Source organism: Schistocerca gregaria, chromosome X (genome assembly GCF_023897955.1).
Source record: "Schistocerca gregaria isolate iqSchGreg1 chromosome X, iqSchGreg1.2, whole genome shotgun sequence".
Classification (NCBI taxonomy): Eukaryota; Metazoa; Arthropoda; class Insecta; order Orthoptera; family Acrididae; genus Schistocerca; species Schistocerca gregaria.
The window spans coordinates 154,933,026-154,955,719 of NC_064931.1; the positions used below are offsets into that span (position 1 = coordinate 154,933,026).

Sequence of the window (22,694 nt, forward strand, 5' to 3'; positions counted from 1 at the left end):
AATGACAAACAGTTCCAACAAGAAAAGCCAATGTTTGTATGATGACACAGTTACACTGCTGACAGCCAACTGATATTCAAATAATGAAGTACAGAGAGAAACAAAATTAATGGCATGTTCTACCCACATGCATTATAAGTGCACAGAAGGTAGGAAACATAGGGGTTGCGATTTCTATTGTATCAATCGAACTATTTTTACAGTAAATTGATCTCATATGTATGAAGATCGGCAACAAAAATACTTTTAAGTAAAAAACGTAGGAAACAGAACTCCTGTATTATAATGTAGCGCTGGTTTCGGATATGGAAGAATAGTTATTAATAAAATTTTACAAACCTTCAGGCTCAGGAGGGAGTGTTTCTTCCTCTGGTGAAATACAGTTCAAATCTTTCTCAAATTCTGCATCCAGTGCTTCTTCTGAGACCTGTGACATTACAACCACTAATAAATGTCTGATTAGAATAGCAACATTGGTGATAATTCACAGAATTATTTAACAGGAAAGGCAACACCAAATCACAGAATTAAAAACACTGTTCTTTAGTGAAACTGGACTCAAAATATCATACACTTATTTCATCATCTAACAGTGTGTATGCCTTATAGCAAGTGTGGTATAAGGTGTGTTTAAATCCAGAGGAGCTTGCTTTCATTACTATGAGTCTTTGCATAATTTTGGGGGCCATCATAGCATATCTATATGTTAGAATCCACAGAACGCAATCTGTTTTCTTGCATTAAAATTGTTTATTGACAAGCCGCTTATAAGAAAGAAAGTACTTCCAGAGGTTCAGCAAGTAGTTACAGATAATCAGTTAAAGGCTTCAATTCTATAGTCATTAGTAATAAGCTGGCCCTCTGGCAGTGGACTCCCTATGTATTGTCACTGTCACAGTCAAAAGATTTTGTAGATATGAACTTGATCACCTCAGCTTCAAATTCAAATTCAAGTCCTGATAAATTCCTCACTATCTCACAAATCAAACCTCTTCTTGCTAGGTGAAATCACTCTGCTTGGCCGTTTTACTACCCATTCCTCTATTAACCACTGGCCTCCCTTTCCAACAATGCCAAAAGACTGAAACACATTTAAATTCTGGCATAAACCGAACACATTTGCATCATAAGAAGAGCAATAAAAGAAACTTAGGTATATTTGTACAATGTACAAAAATGCCAGTGAATTTTAAAATCAAACCATGGCCTTATTTCTTCTTTGGACAGACAAGCTCCCTTAATATCGTGCAAATGGAGATCGATCAGAGTACATAGAATATTACCACATTTAAACGATATAGGAATTATTCATTTTTTTGCTGCTATCCACAGTCCACCTCAGTTACAGGATTCACAAACACTTCAAAAAAATGTTCTCACACTTTCACGTGGTATTACACTAGATTCAGGCAGGCATACAGACAGACAGACAGACAGAACATAAAAATTCCATCCTGAAGGGAGAGTGGAGGGGAAGAGGGGTGGCAACAGGAAGGGTATCTGGCAACCCCTACTACCACCAATGCCATAATCCGATCAACATTCAGGTCCCACAAAGATATGGGGTAAGGCCTGCAAAAAGAAGAGCTTTCTTACTGGAGATACCCACAAGAAGTCTATGATACATTTAAATTTACACAGTTGAAAAACTTACCTGCAGGACTCCTGCAATGTTTTTTCAACAGCGATTCACAAGTGTAAGCATAATGCTCAGTGCTGTTCATAAGGTTGCTTGGTATATACAGTAGTAGCTGACAATAAATATTTTGATATAATGGCTAGCGTGAGACCCAAGTTTCTCCTGGCATGTACAATGTTCAAATAATTTATGGGAGTGCAGCTAGGGAGGGAGGGATTTCACATCATACTTATGCAAAATATGACAAATCTTATTGGAGATACTGCAGACCTCTGTGCCAACTAGGTACAGTCATCAGTCACCCACTGCACAGTAGGTCGAAAGTGCAACGCACATCTGAACTCAAGACAGGTTAACTCAGTTTGCAAACCCTCAGGGTCTAAAATGGTTTGGGCTCTGCGAACCAAGGTACGTAGTAAGCTTTCCGCTGAGCTTGTAGATTCAAGTCAATGTGAATAGTCTTACTATAAACAGCATGTCCCAACATACCATCAACCTTCTTCCTGACCAACACATCAAGGAAGGGGAGGCAGTCATCCTTTTCCACCTCCAATTATTTTGGCATTGATCATCCTGTGGAATGACAGCAAGGAGATTTTGACAAGCACTTCCAGCTATTTGGATAGTGTTATGCTACCTCATCCGTTGTTTAGTAATTGTCACTACCATTAACTTCTGGCGTCGGTCATCTTTGGCTGTGTAGTGGCACTAGTGATTAAAGTGAGTGTGTGTGTGTGTGTGTGTGTGTGTGTGTGTGTGTGTGTGTGTGTGTGTGCATATGGAATTGCTCTGAAAACTGAGGTTTTATATTCACTTGCACAGTGCTTACTTGCTGCAGTTTTACCTATAAAATGACAGGGTGGTCACCTGTCGAAATATTGACAGTTGTCGATGATGCCACTCGACTGCATTCCTGCATGGCTGATGTTCTTGACTGATGTGGCACTTACAATACTGATAAATGAAGCAACTGATTAGTTACTTTTAGAAGAACAGCCATTCTCTTCCATTTTACTTTGAAATTTCACTGAAGCAGCAGCAGTTGTCTTCAGTCTCAAGAGTGGATTGATACAGCTCTCCATGCTACACTATCCTGTGGAAGCCCTATCATTTCTGTATAATAATCACAATCTCCATCCATTTGAACCTGCTTACTGTACTCATCTTTTGGTATCCTCCTGCAATTTTTAGCCCCCCCTCCCCCCTCTCATCACACTCATTTCCTCATATCATCAAATTGAAAATTCTTTCATCCCTCATTTTGTTATTCGATCCACCCACCTAACCTTCACCATTCTTGTATAGCACCACATTACAAAATCTACCATTCTCTTCTCTGGGCTACTTGTAGTCCATGTTTCACTGCCATAAAAGGACACACACTGGACAAATACTTTCAGAAAAGATTTCATAAAATCTGAATTGATATTAGATGTTCACAAATCCCTCTTTTTCAGAAATGTGTTTCTTGCTACTGCATCCTTACTTTGATCATCTCTACTTCAGCAATCATCAGTTAATTTGCTGCCCAAATAGCAAAACTTATTGACGCATCCATCTAGTAGTCTAGATGCTTAGTGATGTTAATACCCAGAAAGGTCCGTATAGTTAGCTAACTTTGTGATGGTTAACTGAATGTTTTGATGGAATTATGGAACTGGCCAAAAAATATATGAACAAAAGGCAATAACTGAAGAACCACTGCCTTTACTGCTTGTCTGGGCAAAAATGAATGAATGAAAGAAAATACATTATTCCTGACTATAAATTTCCTCTGGAAGAAGGTGTGCGGCTAAGTAATGACATGAGCAGAGCCAGAATGACTACTCGAAGTTCGTGACCCGCACGATGTCCCTCTCAGATGACAGTTCTGAACTGTGAAATTCAATTCAGCCCACATTTGCCCCACAAGCAGCCTCTCTCAGGTGACTGAACTCTTAACTGGCTCCAGGGTGACTCACCACTGCCTTATATTCCCTCACAGTGGCTGTGCCCTTCTGGCCAAACCATGTGGCACTGTGAGTCTGTATATGGTTACCCAATCCTCACTGGCGACTCCTCATTTGTGACCATATATAGTCAGCCTGCATGAGGCCTGCACCCCACTGCTCTTAGCAATTTTGTCACACAAGTCTATGCAAAATTTCTGACCAACACCTTAATCTTTGTACTCACAATCAAAATAATTCATTCTGGCTTATTCTCTCATTTCATTATCCACAAATAACTCCCCCCCCCCCTCCCACACACACACACACACACACACACACACACACACACACACACACACACACACACACACACACACCCTCCTGAGGAACAATTTATAGCCACTATTCTCAGAGAGACAATTGCTTCACAGTGATTGAATGATAAGCAAAAGAAACATGCAATTGCTTTAAAACAATAAACAAATCTTTTTCCTGAAAGAGTGGAACTTTTGTATTACAATTAATAGAAATGTTCTATCAATATTACAGTTCTGTTTTCTGCAAAGAATGGCTATAAACTTTATTTACAATCAACTTTACAATAATTTATACTTCATGGTGGGATCACAAGTTTGCTTTTAGTGTTTTTCTGTTCTTACAGAAGGCAGATTTGGTGTTTTGCCTGAACGACAAAGCATCTAACATCACTTTGCACATGCCTAACAGGTGTAAGGAATCTATTAAAAATTATTTCTCCCGATGTCCTTCGAGTAGGATGATCTGTCACTATATCCCTATCTGGGAAATGATTAACAATAGTATTTTTATATTTCTAACACTTATTATTCCACAGCAACTGGTTGGAAAACGTGTGTTCAAATAATTTTTGAGCATTTACAGTATTCACATAGGGAGTATAGAGTCACTATAACCAGTACGCCAGAAAAAAGAAATGACATATCAAAAATTTGCCGAAAGCACTTCTCTCCTGATACTCAGTCTCACTCTTCAATGCACCGAGCTTATGCCCTGCAGCTGCTATGTTATCTAATTGCCTAACTGCACGCTACATTGGCAAATCCAGCTAAGTTCACTGATATTTTTCATCTCATTATTTACTATGTTCAAGTTCAGCACAACGTCACTGGTGACATTTGTTTGTATCGAATGCTCAGGGTCTATTACCATTTGGGAAATATATCCATGACATTTTCCTAGAAATTTTAACTTTTCCAATGTCTTGCTGCATGATGATTATGGGTCTTCCTTCATGACAGATGCCAATAATGCCTTCATCCATTGGGGCAAGAAACAGCCATTCTACGTTACTCAGCAGTATCCACAAACTTTTGTATAACGCTATTAGTTTCTGGAAGCAGCCCTTTGAAACTTCTTGGACTGGCTGATGCATCTTATCCCCACACATCTCATGGTCATATGTGGAAAAAAGAATGAACACTTTCTTACATATTCTGAGACTCTGATCTACTCTTTTCCACTGTAACTGTTCACTAATTAGCTTCATACACTCGTTTTTTGCATCAACAATAAGCAGTAGCTTGCTTTTGGGGGCAATGTACACAAACAAATGCCTTATTCCATCCTGTTTTGACAGCAATGGTTGTGCTCTATACAGGCTGAACAAATCATCATCTACTAGCACGATACTGAACACATAACTAAAAATTTTCCCAGGAATGAAAACAGCCAGATCAATAATTCTCATCATTTGGTAATCACTGTATGCCGTAAGGGTGACAGAGAGCTGTTCGTCATGCTTAATCAGTTCTAGGCACAATCTGAAATGGACTGATCAGATTGTTGTTATTATGACATCATATTCCTGCTCTAATTCACTGAAAGTGCCAGTAAGTTGTATTACGTGTTCATTAACAGTGATATCAGAATTACAGCTCTCTATAACCATCTGTCAGTGTGGTTTCTTATTCTCCTACGTCTCGGCTCAACTGTTTCATTCCCTGCTTATATCTATTCAGTTTTGGCAATGGGACTTCCCATCTTATTCAAACTCGCTAGAGTTCATTTAAAAAATGTTACTTGCTTTTTTTGACAGCTGGAGTACCAATTTCCGTTCCCCTTCGAACACATCTATTTTTGCATCAAGATATGTGGCGCCACATTTGTCTAGCATTCAGTTTAAGCTTCCTTGCTTCTTTATATGGAATTCATTCTGCACCAGTTGTCTAATTAGACAACTGGTGCAGAATTTTTTTAACCTTTCCATTGTGCAAATGTAATGCATGTTTCGTACCTTTGCATTCTGCTGCACTCAAATTCGACACTGACAACCATTCTTTAAAGAATTCGATTCTCACCTCACTAGAATCTCAGGGTTAGTATATCCCTAGAGTAATCCTTTAAAGTCAGTAAGACAGTTCTGGAAAATTTGTTAATAAGACTTTCTCAGGATAGTTTACATTTGTCTTCAAGAGTCTGACTGTTCAGTTCCTTCAGTATCTCTGTGACATTCTCCCATGGATTAAACAAACCTGTGACAATTCATGCTGCCGTTCTCTGTATATGTTCAATATCACCTGTTAGTCCTATTTGCTATGGGGCCCACACATTTGAGCGATATTCTAGAACAGGCTGCCCAAGTGATTTCTAAGAAATCTCTTTTGTAGAATGATTGTACTTTCCCAGTATTTTACCAATAAACCTGCTTTACCCATGACTGAACCTATGTGATCATTCCATTTCAAATCCCTACACTGTTGCACCCAGATATTTGTACGAGTTGGCCGATTCCAGTGTCTCACTGATATTATAGTCATAGAATGCTACACTTTTTCATTTTGTGAACTGCAAAATTTTACATTTCTGAACATTTAGAGCAAGTTGCCAGTCTGCACCACATTGAAATCTTATCAAGATCTGATGATATTTATGCAGTTTCTCTCAAATAGTACTTCATTATAGATAGCTGCATTATCTGCAAAAAGCCTGATTTTACTATAAATATTGTCTGCAATGTCATTAATGTACAACATTAACAGCAAGGGTCTTCACGCACTTCCCTGGGGCACACCTAAAGTTACTTCCACAACTGACGATGACTCTACATCCAAGATAACATGCTGTGTCCTCCCTACCAAAAACTCCTCAATCCAGTCACAAATTTCACCTGATATCCTACATGATTGCACTTTTGACAGTGTGGTACTGAGTCAAATGCTTTTCGGTAATCAAGAAACACTGCATCTACCTAGCTGCCTTGATCCAAAGCTTTCAGTATGTCATGCGAGAAAAGTGTGAGTTAGGTTCCACATGATCAATGTTTTTGAAATGTATGCTGGTTGGCATTGAGGAGGTTATTCTGTTCAAGATACTTCATTATGTTAGAACTCTGAATATGTTCCAAGATTCTACAGGAAATCGATGTCAAGGAAATTGGACGGTAGTTTCGTGGATCACTTCTACTATCCTTCTTATAGACAGGTGTGACCTAAGCCTTTTTCCAAGAACTGTGCATGGCTCTTTTTGAGGGATTTAACTAGATTATAGTTAGAAGACGGGCTAACTTAGCCACAAATTCAGTATAGAATCTGACAAGGATTCCATCAGGGCCTGGAGTTTTGTTCAATTTTATTGATTTCAACTGTTTCTCAGCACCACTGACACTAATACTTATTTCATTCATCTTTTCTGTGGTACGAGGATTAAATTGGGCCAATTTGTCTGTGTTTTTCTTTGTAAAGGAACATTTGAAAAGGGAGGTAAGCATTTCAACTTTTGCTTTGCTACCCTCAATTTCAGTTCCTGTCTTGTTCGCTGGGGACTGGACACTAACTTTGGTGCCACTAACAGCCTTTATATTCAAGCAGAATACCTTTGGATTCTGCGAAAGATCACATGACAATATCCTGCTACAGCAGTCACTGAAGACATCATGCATTGCTCTCTTGACAGCCAAACATGTTTCATTCAACATCTCGCTATCTATAACCCTTAGCTTTGATTTACACCAATTATGCAGTAATCTCTCTTTCTTTAAAAGTGGCTTTACAGTGACTGTATACCATGGAGATTACCTCTCATTATGAACTGTTCTACTAGGTACATATCTATTCAGTGCATTTTGGATTCTGTGCCTTATCATAATATTCCTTGTTCTATATCTTGCACTGTGCCCTGTGGTCTCTCCAATGTTAGATGATGATGATGATGATGATGATGATGATGATGATAGCTTTGTGGGGCGTTCAACTGCACTGTGATCAGCACCCTTACACATTCCCAATATGTACACAGTCCAATCTAGCTATGTTCATGAATGATGAGGGAATGATGAGGACAACTCGGCCAGGAATTGAAACTGGGACCCTGTGATCAAGAGGTAGCAATGCTAGCCACTAGACCACGAGCTGCGGGTTCTCTCACATTAGTGCGTATCTTGCACATGCTCTGTCAATTCTGCCAAACAGTCACCAAAATTGTACATCAGTCCAGCCTGATCCCTTTGTAATATCCCTGAAACATTGCATGCTATCCCAAAAAACAATTCATGTGATGTATAGTCCACTGCACTGTGTGGTGTTGTATTATACAGAAAAACCACCTATAGAACGCAACTGCCCCAATCTGTGTCACAATGTCTCTGTTAATGTTTGGTGCGAACTCTCTAACACTCCATTAATTTGAGGATAGTTGGCAGCCTGTATCTACTCTGTTGGCAACAATTTGTATACTCTTTTCATGATTTCACTCATAAAATTACTTCCAATGTAACTCAACAGTATGGCAGTATTGAGTACCTCAGTATATTTTTTTTTTCCAACTAGATTCCACACTACTGTAATGGTATCTCGCCATTCAATGGGTTCAGCTACCATAAACATGATCAGCACATGCTGACATGTAAGGATATACATATTTCCTCAGTCTGACTAGTCCAAAGGACCCACCAAATCAATGTAATATCTTCCAAATATGTGTTTCAGAGTCTTCATGCTCTCTAAAGTCATCTTTATGTGTTACCTAGTGAGTTTATTCAACTGACATCTCTTGAATTTCCAGATATATTCATCTAAATAAGTCCTCATACTGTTCCATACTCAATTCTTTTTTATTCATTCATAGGTTCATGATCTGCTAAAGAGAGGAGGCATCACTTTACACAAATGGATACATAAACTTGTCTGTTTACTCAGGGATCAAGAAAGAATTCCAGAAAAATGGACTACAGGTATAATCCACCCCATAAATAAGAAAGGTGACAAGGTGTGTTACTCTAACTTCAGAGAGTTCACTCTGTTGAATGTGCCATATAAGGTTTTATTCGAAATCTATATAACAGACTTGTCCTGAAATTATTGTCTTTCGTTTGAAGTTCAAATTCAGATATCTCGAGGCAAACATACCACTTTACTTACAGCTCATGTCAATTATCGCGAGCCCTCTGCTTTACACGTGTGTGCACACTAAAGCATGAGTTTTAATTATTAGTGGATTCATTTCGAGGTAGGCAGAAAGAATGGAAGAAATGTAAGTGAAAAATTGTGCGCACAGTATTTAATACAGAGTGAACAAATATATATTTTTTATACTGTACGACAGGTAAAGTAGTTTGATTTGCCACAAACCAATTGTAGATGTAACAGAATATAATATACAATATTATTTTGAATCAAAATGTACTAATTTGGCGAAATTGAATGATGATAAGAATGATAATAAAAAAATCAAGGCGTCAAATTTGCTAAAATCTTTGTCTGGTCCACTGCTATTTTTCAAGAATGCAAAGACAGAGAGTGAAGCAGCTACAAAACTAAGCTGCTTAATCTCTAAAGAAACTGCTGCTGCTGAAAAACCTTTGACGGAGGGTGATTTCTTAAAGTGCATGATGATTGTTGTATCAGAACTATGCCCAGAAAAAAGTAAAATTTTTGTGAGCATAAGCTTGTCCGAGTTAAAAGAAGAGCGCAATGGTATCTCTACCAACCTTAATAACCAGTTAAGAAAGAAAGCTTAAGAATTCAAGTATTACTCATTAGTCCTGGATGACATTCTGACATAAATGATACCACACAGCTTTTAGTTTTCATCAGGGATATTGATAACAATTTCAATACCACAGAAGAACTAAGTGGATTGTCTTCCATGAAAGAGCAAACAACTGATGGATACATCTCTAATGAAGTAAATGAATGTGTCACAAAGAAACTGGGTCTGACTTTAGAAAATGTTGTGGCTATTTGCATCAATGGAGCACCTTCTAGGTGCGGAAAGAAGACTGGTGCAGTTTCACTGCTGAAAGAATATGCCAGAAAAACAATAAGCAAATTCCACTGAATTATTCATCAACCAAGTGTTATGCAGCAAAGTTCTAGTGCGCAACTCTATCATGTCAACTGTGGTTTTTGTTATCAAGTACACACAATCAAGAAGGCTTAAACATTGAACATTTTGTGCATTTCTTGAAGAAACAGAGGTGCAAAATTCAGTGATTTATTGTATCATATGGCTGTTCGTTGGCCAAGTCATGGGAAAGTACTGTAGCACTTTTTTGTACTAACAGAGGAAATAAATGATTTTATGAAAAATGATCCAAAGGTATTTCCTTACTTGAAAAATGAAAACTGGATCAATGACCTGTGTTTTCTCACAGATATAACAGCTCATTTAAATGAACTGCACTCAAAACTATAAGGAAAGTCACTGTCTATTTTCCATCTGTTTCAAGAAACAATTGTTGAAAGGAGACATTACCCATTTTACTACTTGCAAAACAATTTCTTGATATACATGCAGTGCCAGGAATGAAATTTTCTCCTGACACTGATAAATTAATTGAAGAATTCTACAAGACATTTGCATTGTCAAAAGAGGAGGAAATCATGTTCAAGGTGGTTGAAGATCCTTTCCCAGAAGGGATTCCTGTGGACTTACAACTGAAGATCATATAAATTCTGTGTTCTCCAATCTATAAAAGCAAGCACAGAAAATTGGTCTTTTTGATTTCTATAAAAGGCTTGGACAAAAATAAATTTAATAACCTAAGAGATGCACCAATAAAAGCATTCAGCATAATATTTTCTTTTATGAACTTAAATAAAAACAAATTTCACTCTTGTTAAACTGAAGATCATTTAGAATACATATTAAAAACTTCAACATCAAATATGAATCCAGACTTTGAAAACCTTGCTGCTGACAGGAGATGCCATGTATCTCATTAAAGCTTTGTTTCAGTTTATCATCATTTTATACTGTTTTCATAAGTAATAGTCTGTCATGCTAGTATGCTACGAAAACATTCATTCCCTACTGTCATTAAATGTGTCTTTTTGATAAAAGTATGCTGCAAATGATGTATTTATTCAGGAGTTCAAAAATAAATTTTGTGTAGTTTCACCAAGTTTAATATTTTTGGTTGCTGTTTGCATTACAAAGTCTTTACCTATACAGTATGTCAGCCATTTCTACGCCACAGTTCAAGGAAAATATATAATAAAGTAATAATTAATCATTAGAATAGTGATTAATTTTTATTAATTTAAAAATTATATTTGACACAACTGAGCAAGTCTACTGGGCCCATGCATTAGACTCTAGTTTTGGTTTAGCCCTTGAGTACTTTTGAATTGTGCAATCCTGGCTAACAGTATCTGTTTAATTTTGCACCTAATACTATTTGTAGACGATACTTTGTCTCTTAGCAAATGGAAAACACTGCTGTGCATGGTCCACAGCTCCATAATGGCTGCTTTCTCTTCTGTGTTCAAATGACTGACATGGATATTCTCTTTTAGTAATAGTCATTCGCACTTTCACATACGGCTTCGAAACACAGCAAGTTGACATTATTCCACTGGCTATTGTTCTACTACTTGTAAAAAGTATTTTCCTTGTACTTCTACAATCATAGCATTTGCCACATACATAATAATGCTTAATTTCTTATTTACATAGTATTTCATGCAATTTCTCAGCTTTTGTTAGAATCTACCAGCTGCTGATGATAGTGCTACATTCAGCTTCACTGAAAAACTTGGTTAATTAAAGGAAATGGGTAACTGAAATTGTTGCAACAGCATGTAAGTGTGAAATCTGAGTAACTTGCTTCAGTTTTCCAAAAACTAATAAATTTACTTTCGTCAACTGAGCAACTTTGTTAGTTAGAGTCCAGGATCTGACATACTTCTGTTGTCATAATTTTTCTAAACCAGTTAACACTCTTCATTATTCAGTTAAGCTCTAAATGAAACATTTGCATAAACTGACAAAATTTCAAACATTGCAACTTTACTTGTAATTAGGTAACCCACAATATAGGCAAAGTACTAATCAAATAGTACTGAAGACATTTTAATATTTTTGTAACAAAATATCTTTTAGTCAAACAAAATCATTGCTAGAACCTACAGGTTATCTAATATATTTTTACCTTGCAGTTGTATGCACTATAATGTAATACCCAAGATCACAAAACACCAGTACATCAGTCTTCATATACAACCCCCACCCCAAAAATCTTCAGTCTGCCCAAGGCAGTCATCCCGTTAACATCACTGCACCACTCATTGAGATTCTGCGTCATGCTATTACATGATTTTAACACCTCTTGTGTGAAAGTCCACATGAGAGTTCACAGCTATCAATCATCAGACCAACATCTTGATGAAAGTGTGCTCCCAGTTATGATTACATTAATAGCTCCAGGGTATTTGCATCAATGAAAGTTGGGCAAATCACTTTGTACAGTCTTATTACAACCTGCATGGAACTAGCACCTAGTAACTTTTCTATTGTGAGTAATGGGTCATGTAAGTGCAAAACATAATAATGCATTGTGTTGCTTTTGGTAAACTGTCATTTCAAGGACAATTGTTAGGTTCACTGTCACTATACACTGAACTTCTCTTATTGGTCTATTACTAGTGCTGTGTTGAGAGTGAATTCAGTGGATTATAAAGCAATGTTATGTTAAAATGAAATGAGTATAGACAACAGTAATGGATTGTATAAATGAGCTACCACCAAGTATTATTTCCATTTTGTAACATAGACAAGTAAGGGTGTAAGGGTGCTGTACTTAGTTGATTAATGACATTGTTTTGGATAAAATCTGACAGGACAGTTTCTGCAAGCTCTATACTTGTAGAACAATATGTAAAGTACTTTTGATTTTTAGAGACTGGGCATCACTCAATTGCGTGTGTGTTGGAAAAAATAAATGGGCATAATAGTGAATCTGAAATCTCATCATGTTGGATTCATTATTGCTGAAAGTTGTTATCCAGTACTGCTTCCACTACCAGCCGTGGGAACTCTACTGACACATTCTCAACTGCAGTGTTCAGCACACTCCTAATGCAGACTCTTGATTTCACTTTTACCATTGCCTCAGGCAGATACACACCCTTTGTGATCTCCTGTTTTGGAATGACGTCTCTCATTCCATTTGTCTGTATTGTATTTGCCACACCTATCTCCCTTGAGGTCCTATTGTTAGCCTTGCTTGTGTCTCTTAAGCTTTTCTCCAGCACACACTGTTGCCTGTCTTTGTTGTGCATCAGATGTTTGCTTTTTTCCCCTACACAGCTTTGACTTTCAATGTGTTTCTTGCTTCGCACTCAAGTCTGTTTCAAAAGAGCCTTCTCTCTCTCCCATAAACACACTAGGCAGAGCTCACCCTGTGACTCTGTCTCCATTTCTGTACATGACTGCAGCTCCACACCTGAGCCTATTCTGGAGGAGCTCCATCTTTCTTGCAATTCCCCGAATTCTAATACCTAACAGCACTGTTCAGAGCTCACACTCTTGCTCAGTTTTTATTCTGATCCATTCACCACAGATCCACCGTCTGCCAGTGGTGCAATCAATCATGATTATATTTTTCTTGAAGATATCTCTGTCCACCAGTCCATCAAAGACAAAATCTACATACTTCGGATTACATGGGAGCAATGCCTTACTTCATCCTTTGTAATTTGAGGATTATAGTTTCCTTTGTCCTTGCAGCCAAACTGGAGTCCCCAAATCCTAATATCCTGGTTGGATTATACCTGCCAGTGGCTTTCAAAGAACTTTTTCAAACTACGCTTATCTGTGCCCCACTATTTATTAGAAATCTCAGGCAGTTCTCTGTGCCTTCCTAGCACTGCAGTTCTATAAATTCATTTCTGTTTTCATATATGGCTATTAATATCTTTGAGGGCTAGGTGGTGTGTGACTGCTTTGTTATGCCCTTGCTTAGTTTCTCCACCCTTTACCTTTCCTTTGCATTTTCTGTGCATGAGTAGCGCTCTCCAGACAGTTTCTCGTGTAGTGTCTGGTTCGTTTGCATTTAAAACACATCACGGACTTCCCTACCCATGATCTGTACATTTTCCTGCAATGTCCATGAAACATAGGAGGATCAAACTCTGCCATCCTCACTAGCACTTTTGTGCTCTCTCTTCCATTTCCTGACACTGCTGGCCCTACTTTTCTTTTGTCAGTGCCACAATCTTGCATCACACGACATGGCTTCCTGCCTCCCTTTCTTTTTGTTATGCGGTGCTGCACTGCCACCTTGAGTGACGATGTCTCTGTCAGAGGCTATTGTGCTGTCTTCTGCAACAGTGACCTCTATAGACTACGCTAATGTTAACTGCTCACTGCACGCAATGCACTATGGACTTCATTCAATGACCATAAATCTGTAGGACGAACACTGTTCTGCTTAACTTCCAGACAAGTGCAAGGGTGTCTTCTAACTCGGACTCTTGCATGGTGCCTCCGATAGCTTGGCTAAAGTGGTGCTGCACTGCATCCAACCATGAGCTTATTGTGCTGCATTTTCCGCATATTCTTGCAAACTTGCAAACATCTGACATGCATAGGAATCGAGTGTTTTTTTGTTTCCACAGTTTTCTACAAGTGAGGCTTGCAAGTCTCACCTAATTGCACTTAGTTATCCGACTAAGAGCTTGCTACATCCTGAGCCAACTATTTTAATTTTTACAAATTTTAACAAAGTATCATGCTGCTCTGGAAGTCATTTAGATTATTCTTAGTGCCATAAAATTACTGTGGAACTAATTTTAGAGCGTCCAACAAATTAATAAATTGACTACGGGGTGATTCTAGCACATCAGTGCCACTGTACATAAAACACTATCCATGTTGTATGACATTCTGTTAAGGTTTTACACTCACTACACAAATTTTTACTGCTGGCACTGTTGTTGCAGGGCACCATCAACCATGAAGCTTTTTCCGTGTTCCTTATGATTCCATCTGTCGCTGCTGTCACCACTGCTGCTGTTAATGTATGCCTCCCTCAGTATTCTCATGCTGAATTTGCTGCTGCTGCGCCACCTCTGTGCATTGTCTGTGACTTTGTGCTGCCGCCTGCCGTTGCCAATGCTCCTCGTCACTCTCCAGATGACTGCCTTGCCCCCAGGTACTGTCCATCTACTGAGGCTGCACCACTCCCTCCTCCTCTTCTTCTTCTTCTTCTTCTTCTTCTTCTTGAGAAAGGGCATGAAGACTGTTCATTCACTTCCCTGGGTCTGACACTGGCGTGTGTACTGGTTGTTGAGGAAATGTGATAGATTATCAAAGCCATTCTGTTGTTTTGGTTGACGTCGGACTGAGTTGGTTTGACATTTCAAAGCAGAGTGAGCTGTTCCAATAATTTGTAACCTGGCAACAAGTGCATGCTACCCATGACCAATCCCACACAGCTTGTATCATGAAAAATTATAATTGTTGCTTCCAGCGAGCAGAGTAGATAATCAATGAATTAGTGATGATGTCTAATCGAGTGTTTCGAAGGAATTATGGAACTCGGTTGGGAAATATAGGAACAAGGCCACTTCTAGTGACTTCTGAAAGGAGACCATGTGAATATATGTAACATTTCTGGTTCTGGCCACCGCTTTAACCAACACCCTTGCTGCATCCTTTTCTTTCTACTTTAACACAAAATCATTCATTACAGTTTCTGCTCTCTGCCTTTTCGGTGTTGCACTACTTATACAGGCTACATCATCTATGGCTTTCAGTGTCTTATTTACCTTCACTGCTTTAATTGAACTGTATCTGATTAACAGTGGTTATTTTTGTTGATGACCGTCTTATAACCTCTGAGACATTAAACATTTCATTCAACTTCCCTTCCACGTCCTTTGGTGCCCACAACTGAACTACAATTTTATTGGCACACCTTTTTCTCCCCGACGAACTTAACTTCCGTTCTACATTTCATCTGGATTTCCTTCACACCTTGATCAGTGTATAGATTCAATATAATCATGGATTGGCTACAACGCTATCTGATTCTCATCTCTATTACTGTTCCCTTTCATGTCATCTGGCTCTTACGACTGCAGTATGATTCCTATACAAGTTGTAACTTACTTTTCCTTCCTTTTATCTCAGCTACATTCAAAATTTTGAAGAGTGTAATGTTGTCAAAACAGTTAGATTTTCAGAAGGCTTTCAACACAGCCCACACAAGTGACTTCCAGTCAAATTACATGACTGTGAAGAATCATCTCATTTGTAAGAATGGATTCATGGTTTCCTGTCAATGGTCACTATTCATTGTAACTGACAGTCAGTCAGAGTAAAACAAAGTGATACTGCCATTCCCCAAACAAGTTCATAGGCCCTCTGATGTTCCTAATCCATATGCACGATTTAAGAGACAATCTGAGCAGCCCTCTCAGATTGTTTGTAGATGATGATGATGTCATTTGCCACTTCATAAAGTCATTGTAATGATCAAAACCAACTGCAAAATGATTTAAACAAGACATCTACATCATCTGAATAATTCCAACTGACTCTAAATAATGAGAGGTGTGAAGTCATCTGCAAGATTAATAAAAGGAATTAGCTAAATTTTGGTTACACAATAAATCAAGGAAACCTACAGGCTGTGAATTCAACAAAATACTTGGGGTTTACAAGTACAAATAACTTAAATTTGAATGATCACATAGATAATGCTTTGGGGAAAGCTAACCAAATACTGTGCGTTATTGGCAGAGCACTTAGAAGATGCAACCGATATACTAAGGAGAAAGCCTACACTATGCTTGTCCGTCCTCTTCTAGAGTATTGCTGCATGGTGTTGGACCCCCATCAGATAGGACTGACAGAGAACATAGAGAAAGTTAAAAGAAGGGCAGCTCTTTTGTGTATTATGAATGAGGCGGGAGAGAGTCATGGGTATGATACAACAGCTGGGGTGGCAATCATTACAACAAAGACATTTTTTACTGCGGCAGGATCTTTCCACAAAGTTTCCATCACAAACTTTCTCCTACGAATGCAAAAGTATTTTGTTGGTACCCACCTACATAGGGAAAATGATAACTGTAATAAAGTAAGAGAAATCAAAGCTTGCATGAAAAGATTTAAATGTTTGTTTCTCCAGTGCGCTGCTTGACAGTGGAACGGTACAGAAATGGCTTCAAGACTGCTCAATGAAACCTCTGCCAGGCATTTAACTGTGAATTTCAGATTCGTCATGTAGATGCGTATTGTCAAAAGACTTATAGAAATCTACAAATGCCTAACATAAGTTTTTCGTTCTTCAATCCACCTTCTACGATAAGTTGTAGGGTCCATACTGCCTTGCAGGTTCCTACAGATCTCCAGAACTCAAACTGATCTTTCCTGGTGTCAGTTTCTATTTCCTATTCTTCTCTAAGCAATTTATGTTAGTACTTTGCAACCATGACTTATTAAACTGATGGTTTGGTGGTATGCACACCTGTTAACACCTGCCTTCTTCGGAATCTGTATTATTGCACATTTCCTGAAATCTGAAGGTATTTTGGTATTTTACATGTCTCACATAGTTTGCGCACCAGGTGGAATAGTTCTCTCTTGGGTGGTTCTCCCAAGGATCTCAATAATTATGAGGGAAAGACATGGGCCGCGTTTCCAATTAGGTCTTTCAATCCTCCGCCAAACCCTTCTTACAGAATTCATCTCCAATCTCACCTTCCTCTACTTCCTCTTCTCTTTCCATAACAGTGACCTGATTTGCCATTTGTGCTCTTAATATTCGTACATCTGCTTCTCTTTTTTCCAAAAAGTCTGTCTAATTTTCTAATAGACAGTATCTATCTTTCCCCTAGTTATTCATGTTTCTACTGCCTCACATATCCACAGCCACATCCCTACTCTGCAACCACCATACACTGCATGGTGGAGGTACCTGGTACCACTACTAGCTATTTCCTTTTCCATTTCACTCACAAATAGAGTGAGGGAAAAACAAACTGTGCAAGCCCTATTTTCTCTAATCTTGTCTTTGCAGTTCTTACATGAAACATACATTGGCAGCAGTAGGATCTTTCTGCAGTCAGCCACAAATGCTGGTTCTCTAAATTTTCTGAACAATGTTTCATGAAAAAGAGACATGTTCCCTTTATTTGTTTCAAACTCTTTCAGTTGCTTCTTTACGCTAGGAATGCCTATTACTAAGTCCTCCATACAAGAGCCTGTGCAATGGTCAAACAATGGGATGCATGAATGATTCTCCTGCATGAAAGATTTCTTTAATGCAAAATTCAAAACTGCATCTTTCCTTCCCTCTGCATGTGCCTCATGGAGATTTGTAGGGTATAGATATACATGTAGATGTTGCCACACCAGACTGGATGACAAGTGACTGGATAGAGAGCCTTTTATGTAGGACACAATTTTCTTCAATTCTCGGCATGACCTTTCATTAAAGTATGATGACTGAAGTAGTTATAAGCTTCGCACATTGATCGTTTTATAGAAGCACAAATTTTGCCCAAGCTAATTTCAACATTCTATTTTGAAACGAAGGTGTAACAGTCTCAGCTTCCTCAGCAGTTTCAGAATTTTGTTATTAAACCATGATCCATCTTTCCCATCTTTAATTCACTTACTTGGCACATAATTCTCCAGAGCATGATTTACAACAACTTTGGCCATAATCCAACTACCTCCACCATGCTGGAACTAAATGATGTCCATTCAAGTGTCTACCATATTTACTCGAATCTAAGCCGCACTTTTTTTTCTGTTTTTGTAATCCACAAACCCACCTGCAGCTTAGAATCGAGTGCAAAATAAGCGGAAGTTTTGAAAAACGTCGAATATATGTAGCGCTACACAGACATGATTTGCAGGCACAAAGATAAATACTGGCACCAAAACCTCTGCGTCAGTATTATATATATGGAGAGAAAGAGAGTTTCGACCACTGCATTTCCATACATTATCCAACGAAGTAAATGCAAATTCCGTATTGCTCATCTTTGAATGTCGCAGCATTTCAATGTACTACGAAAATCCGACTAGCAAGACTGTTTGGGATGTTTGTCAATATGGCCACCTCTACATTCTGAATTTTTTGCTACCTGTGAGAAGAGATAGTTGCTAATAGGAACTTTTGTGAATTGTGAATCACACGCAGTATTCTGTTCACCATAAGTATAATACAAATATAAGCATTTTGCCATATATTCTTTTGTGTTTGCTGCTATCTCATTTAAATCCTGTCTGCATAATAAACTACGAAACTAGAGTGAGACAACAGCAAATGCAGAAGAATATACATATCATGTCATGTTAATATTTGTATTATTCTTATGCCTAATAGTGATACAGCCAGAAATGAATAACGGCAATTGACTAGATTTTTAAATCTAAGACGACTCTAATTTCTGTGCAGAATGTAATGTACTAAAGAGGCGTCTGCAAAGATTTTCAAAAGGAGAAATTTTTTTGCCAAACTCTCATTCAGAACATCTTCTATCATACTCAGTTCTTGTTGAACATTATCAAAGAAAGCAGCAGTGTAAGTAACAACAAATAGCAGTCCTTCGCTTATGAGACAATTCCTCTCTTTTTTTTTTAAATTGTAAGCGGCAGTAGCGCGAAGAAAAGCAAGCCATGCTGCGAGCGGCAACAGGCCGTAAACACTCATTATCAGAATGCGACAAACAATACATGACACAGTACAGTAATGCATTTTCAGCTTAGAGTGACGTAAACACCTATAACAAAGAGAACGACACTTATTGGATCAAAGAAAAATAATCAATCAATTCAAACTAGACGAACCATGTGGAAAAAGGAAGGGCACCCGTATAAATACAGACGGAGCACCTGACGCATAGCAATGTCTACCTGGTAAATCTTAACTGCTAAGCTTACGATTCAAATCAAACTACTGTAGCTGTATCGTCATCCATTAGACCTAAATTGTGTCTCATATTACAATGGACCAACTTTGGTTTGATTTGGAGGTACGGCCTAAAACTTTTCTCTCCCCTTGAATTTTGAGTCTCAGATTTCAGGTGTGGCTTAGATTTGGGAAATTTTTTTTCCCTTGATTTCGAGTCTCATTTTTCAGGTGCGGCTTAGATTCGAGTAAATACGGTACGTATGATGCTAACAATTGCTGATTTGCTCTTCCTACCACAAAAACTCTCCTTACCTTCTGGATAGATTTATTAACTTTAGTAACCATTGTCAGTATGATGATATCATCATTGATCTCTGCCTGACACTGTTGATAAGGTCAGACCTGTTTGTAGCTATAGTGTCTAAAATATTTAATTGTGAGTGGGTTGTCGCACTAGCTGCAATAGATAATTTCCAGAAAATGCATTAAGAACTACTATGCATGACCGTGTATCCTCCGAAACACCTGCAATGAATCCACAGACATCTTAGCCTATAGAACTAATATTGCAGAGTACTTTGGCACTACTGAGTGTACAATTTCTTTGACTGGTTCTATAACTGTTACAGTGAAATCGGGCAGCAGGTAAAAATAACCAATGATTAAGTTGAGACCACATGGGCTGGTTACTTGTGTCTAGACAACGTCACATGCAGCCTCAATTTTGTTATCAATAAACACAATATTTCTGTAAACTGCAATGAACACTCACCCACCCCCCTCTCCAATGGTGTTTAGCCTGCCTTTTTGAGATACATTCCAAGTCTAATTAAATATTTTGGAACTTTCTACTTCAGGATTCATTCACCTCTCATCATTTAGCCATTCCTGCTTCTTTCACTCACTTTATTTATTGCATTTTTATATTTCCTTCTTTTGTCGATTAAATTCAATGGCACCTCAGTTATCCAGAGATTTCCACGAGGCATTGTCTCTACTGATCTGATCCTCTGGTGCCCTTGCTATTTGATGTCTCAAAGCTATTCATTGATATTCTATTGTGATCCTTTCTCCTGCATCCGTCCAATGATGCCTAATACTCCCTCTGAAATTCTGTACAACCTCCAGTTCCTTCAATTTACTCAGGTCCTTTCTCCTTAATTTCTTACATTTTTTGCAATTTCTTCAGTTTACACATGCCATTCATAAATAATAAACTGCGGTCAGATTCTACATCTGCTCCTGGAAATTTCTTATAGTATAAAATCCGAAATTTCTGTTTTACCATTATACAATCAACTTGAAACATTCCAGTATCCCCAGGTCTATTTCAAGCAGACAACCTTGTTTTGATTTTTAAGTCAAATGTGGGTAATAATTAAATAATGCTTTGTGCAAAATTCTATTAGGCAGCTTACTCTTTCAATCCTTTCCCCAGTCCACATTCTCCTACTATTATTCCATCTTTCCTTCTACCAATTTGTGGTCACCCATTACAATCAATTTTTCATCCTGCTTAAAAATATGAACAGTTTCCTTTATCTCATCATACATTCTTTCAATCTTTTCGTCTTCTGTGGAGCTGATTAACATATTAAGTTATAGTACTGGGGTGGGTGGTGGCTTCATGTCTACCTTGGGATCGACAATGTGTTTAGTAAGCTGTTTAAGCAGCTCATCTACATTAGTATTTTCTTATTCATTACTAGGCCTACTTCTGCATTTACCTGACACCCCTCCCCCCTCCAACCCACATTTCATTTTGTTTCATAATCCTGTACTGACTTATGCAGAATCCCTCTTCTTCCAGCCACTGCACTTCACTAATGTCCTCTATATCAAACTTCAATCTCAAGTAAGGAATCAAAAATTCCACACTCCAATCACTACAAAGCCAGTTTTGCTTTTCTTCATGACAACAACCTCCTGAATAGCCCTACCCATGGGTTTGAATGGGGAACTATTTTACTTCTGGAATATTTTACCAAAGAAGATGCAATAATCATCATCATCATCATCATCATCATCATCATCATAATACCCTCAGTAAAAAAATAATTTCTCTTGTCTCCCCTATCTTTCAGTTGATCACAATACACAACAAGGCCATGTTGGCTAATGTTACATGGTTAGATCAATCATCTGGACTGTTGGTCCTGCAACTACTGAAAAGGCTGCTACCCCGTTTCAGGGATCACAGGTTAGTCTGGCCTCTTGACAGAGATTCCTTTGGTGCTGGTATTCGTACTGTTGAGGCATATAAGCCATCCCAGCTTGACAGAGTCTAAGTCAGCAAGGGACAGTACATTTGTACAATGTAATTATTAACAATATGGTTAATAATACATAAAGTATGAATATTTACCACTGGTTCTGGTTCCACAGCCCGCACTTGAAGGCTCGGTATGAATTCCTTAAGATCAGGAAAATTTTCATAAAAACGCTTAGTTTCCTCATCTTCCCATAGATCAGGGGGAACAGCTCCTTCTTCATTTTCGCTGCTTCCATTCATTGCCATAATATCATGTTTCAAAGATTCTGCAAAAAGATGTTTGAAGTTGCCAATGAAACTTAATTAACTGCACAGTACTACAATCATAGCCATACATCTACTGAAAACAACTCACTATTAGCATTAAGTATCACCCAGTGGGATACAGACTGTAACTTCTGACTACTTAACTTTTATTTATTTATTTATTTACATGTCTAGTTCCGTAGGACCAAACTGTGGAGTAAATCCCCTTGGTCACGGGGAAATTAATCCCAGGAAAGTTAGCGAAAAAATTCTTTCCCAGAAATTACAAGAATGATTTGGTTTCCTCACACATCTCTCTGACAGACTAAATGCTACTTATGCAATAGGCTTCTCACTCACACATCATGAAATTTGTGGCAGGTATGCGAGATACACTTGCCCACTAAGTAACACTATCTTACTACGTCCAGGTTGAATTCACTAGGTCAGCTCACCTACTTAAAGCATTTCCAATTT

The 22,694-nt window shown here is 38.2% G+C and overlaps 1 protein-coding gene across 3 annotated transcripts in view; it reads right to left on the minus strand.

Annotated features, from left to right (window-relative positions):
* LOC126297785 (regulator of nonsense transcripts 2-like) overlaps positions 1–22,694 on the minus strand; it is a 199,061-nt gene that overhangs the window by 89,904 nt on the left and 86,463 nt on the right. For all 3 annotated transcript variants that reach the window (XM_049988981.1, XM_049988982.1, XM_049988980.1), the window contains 2 exons: positions 22,065–22,237; positions 340–427 (listed from right to left, as the gene is read on the minus strand). In XM_049988981.1, the coding sequence (XP_049844938.1) occupies positions 340–427; positions 22,065–22,237 (261 nt within the window). The remainder of the gene's footprint in view (positions 1–339; positions 428–22,064; positions 22,238–22,694) is intronic.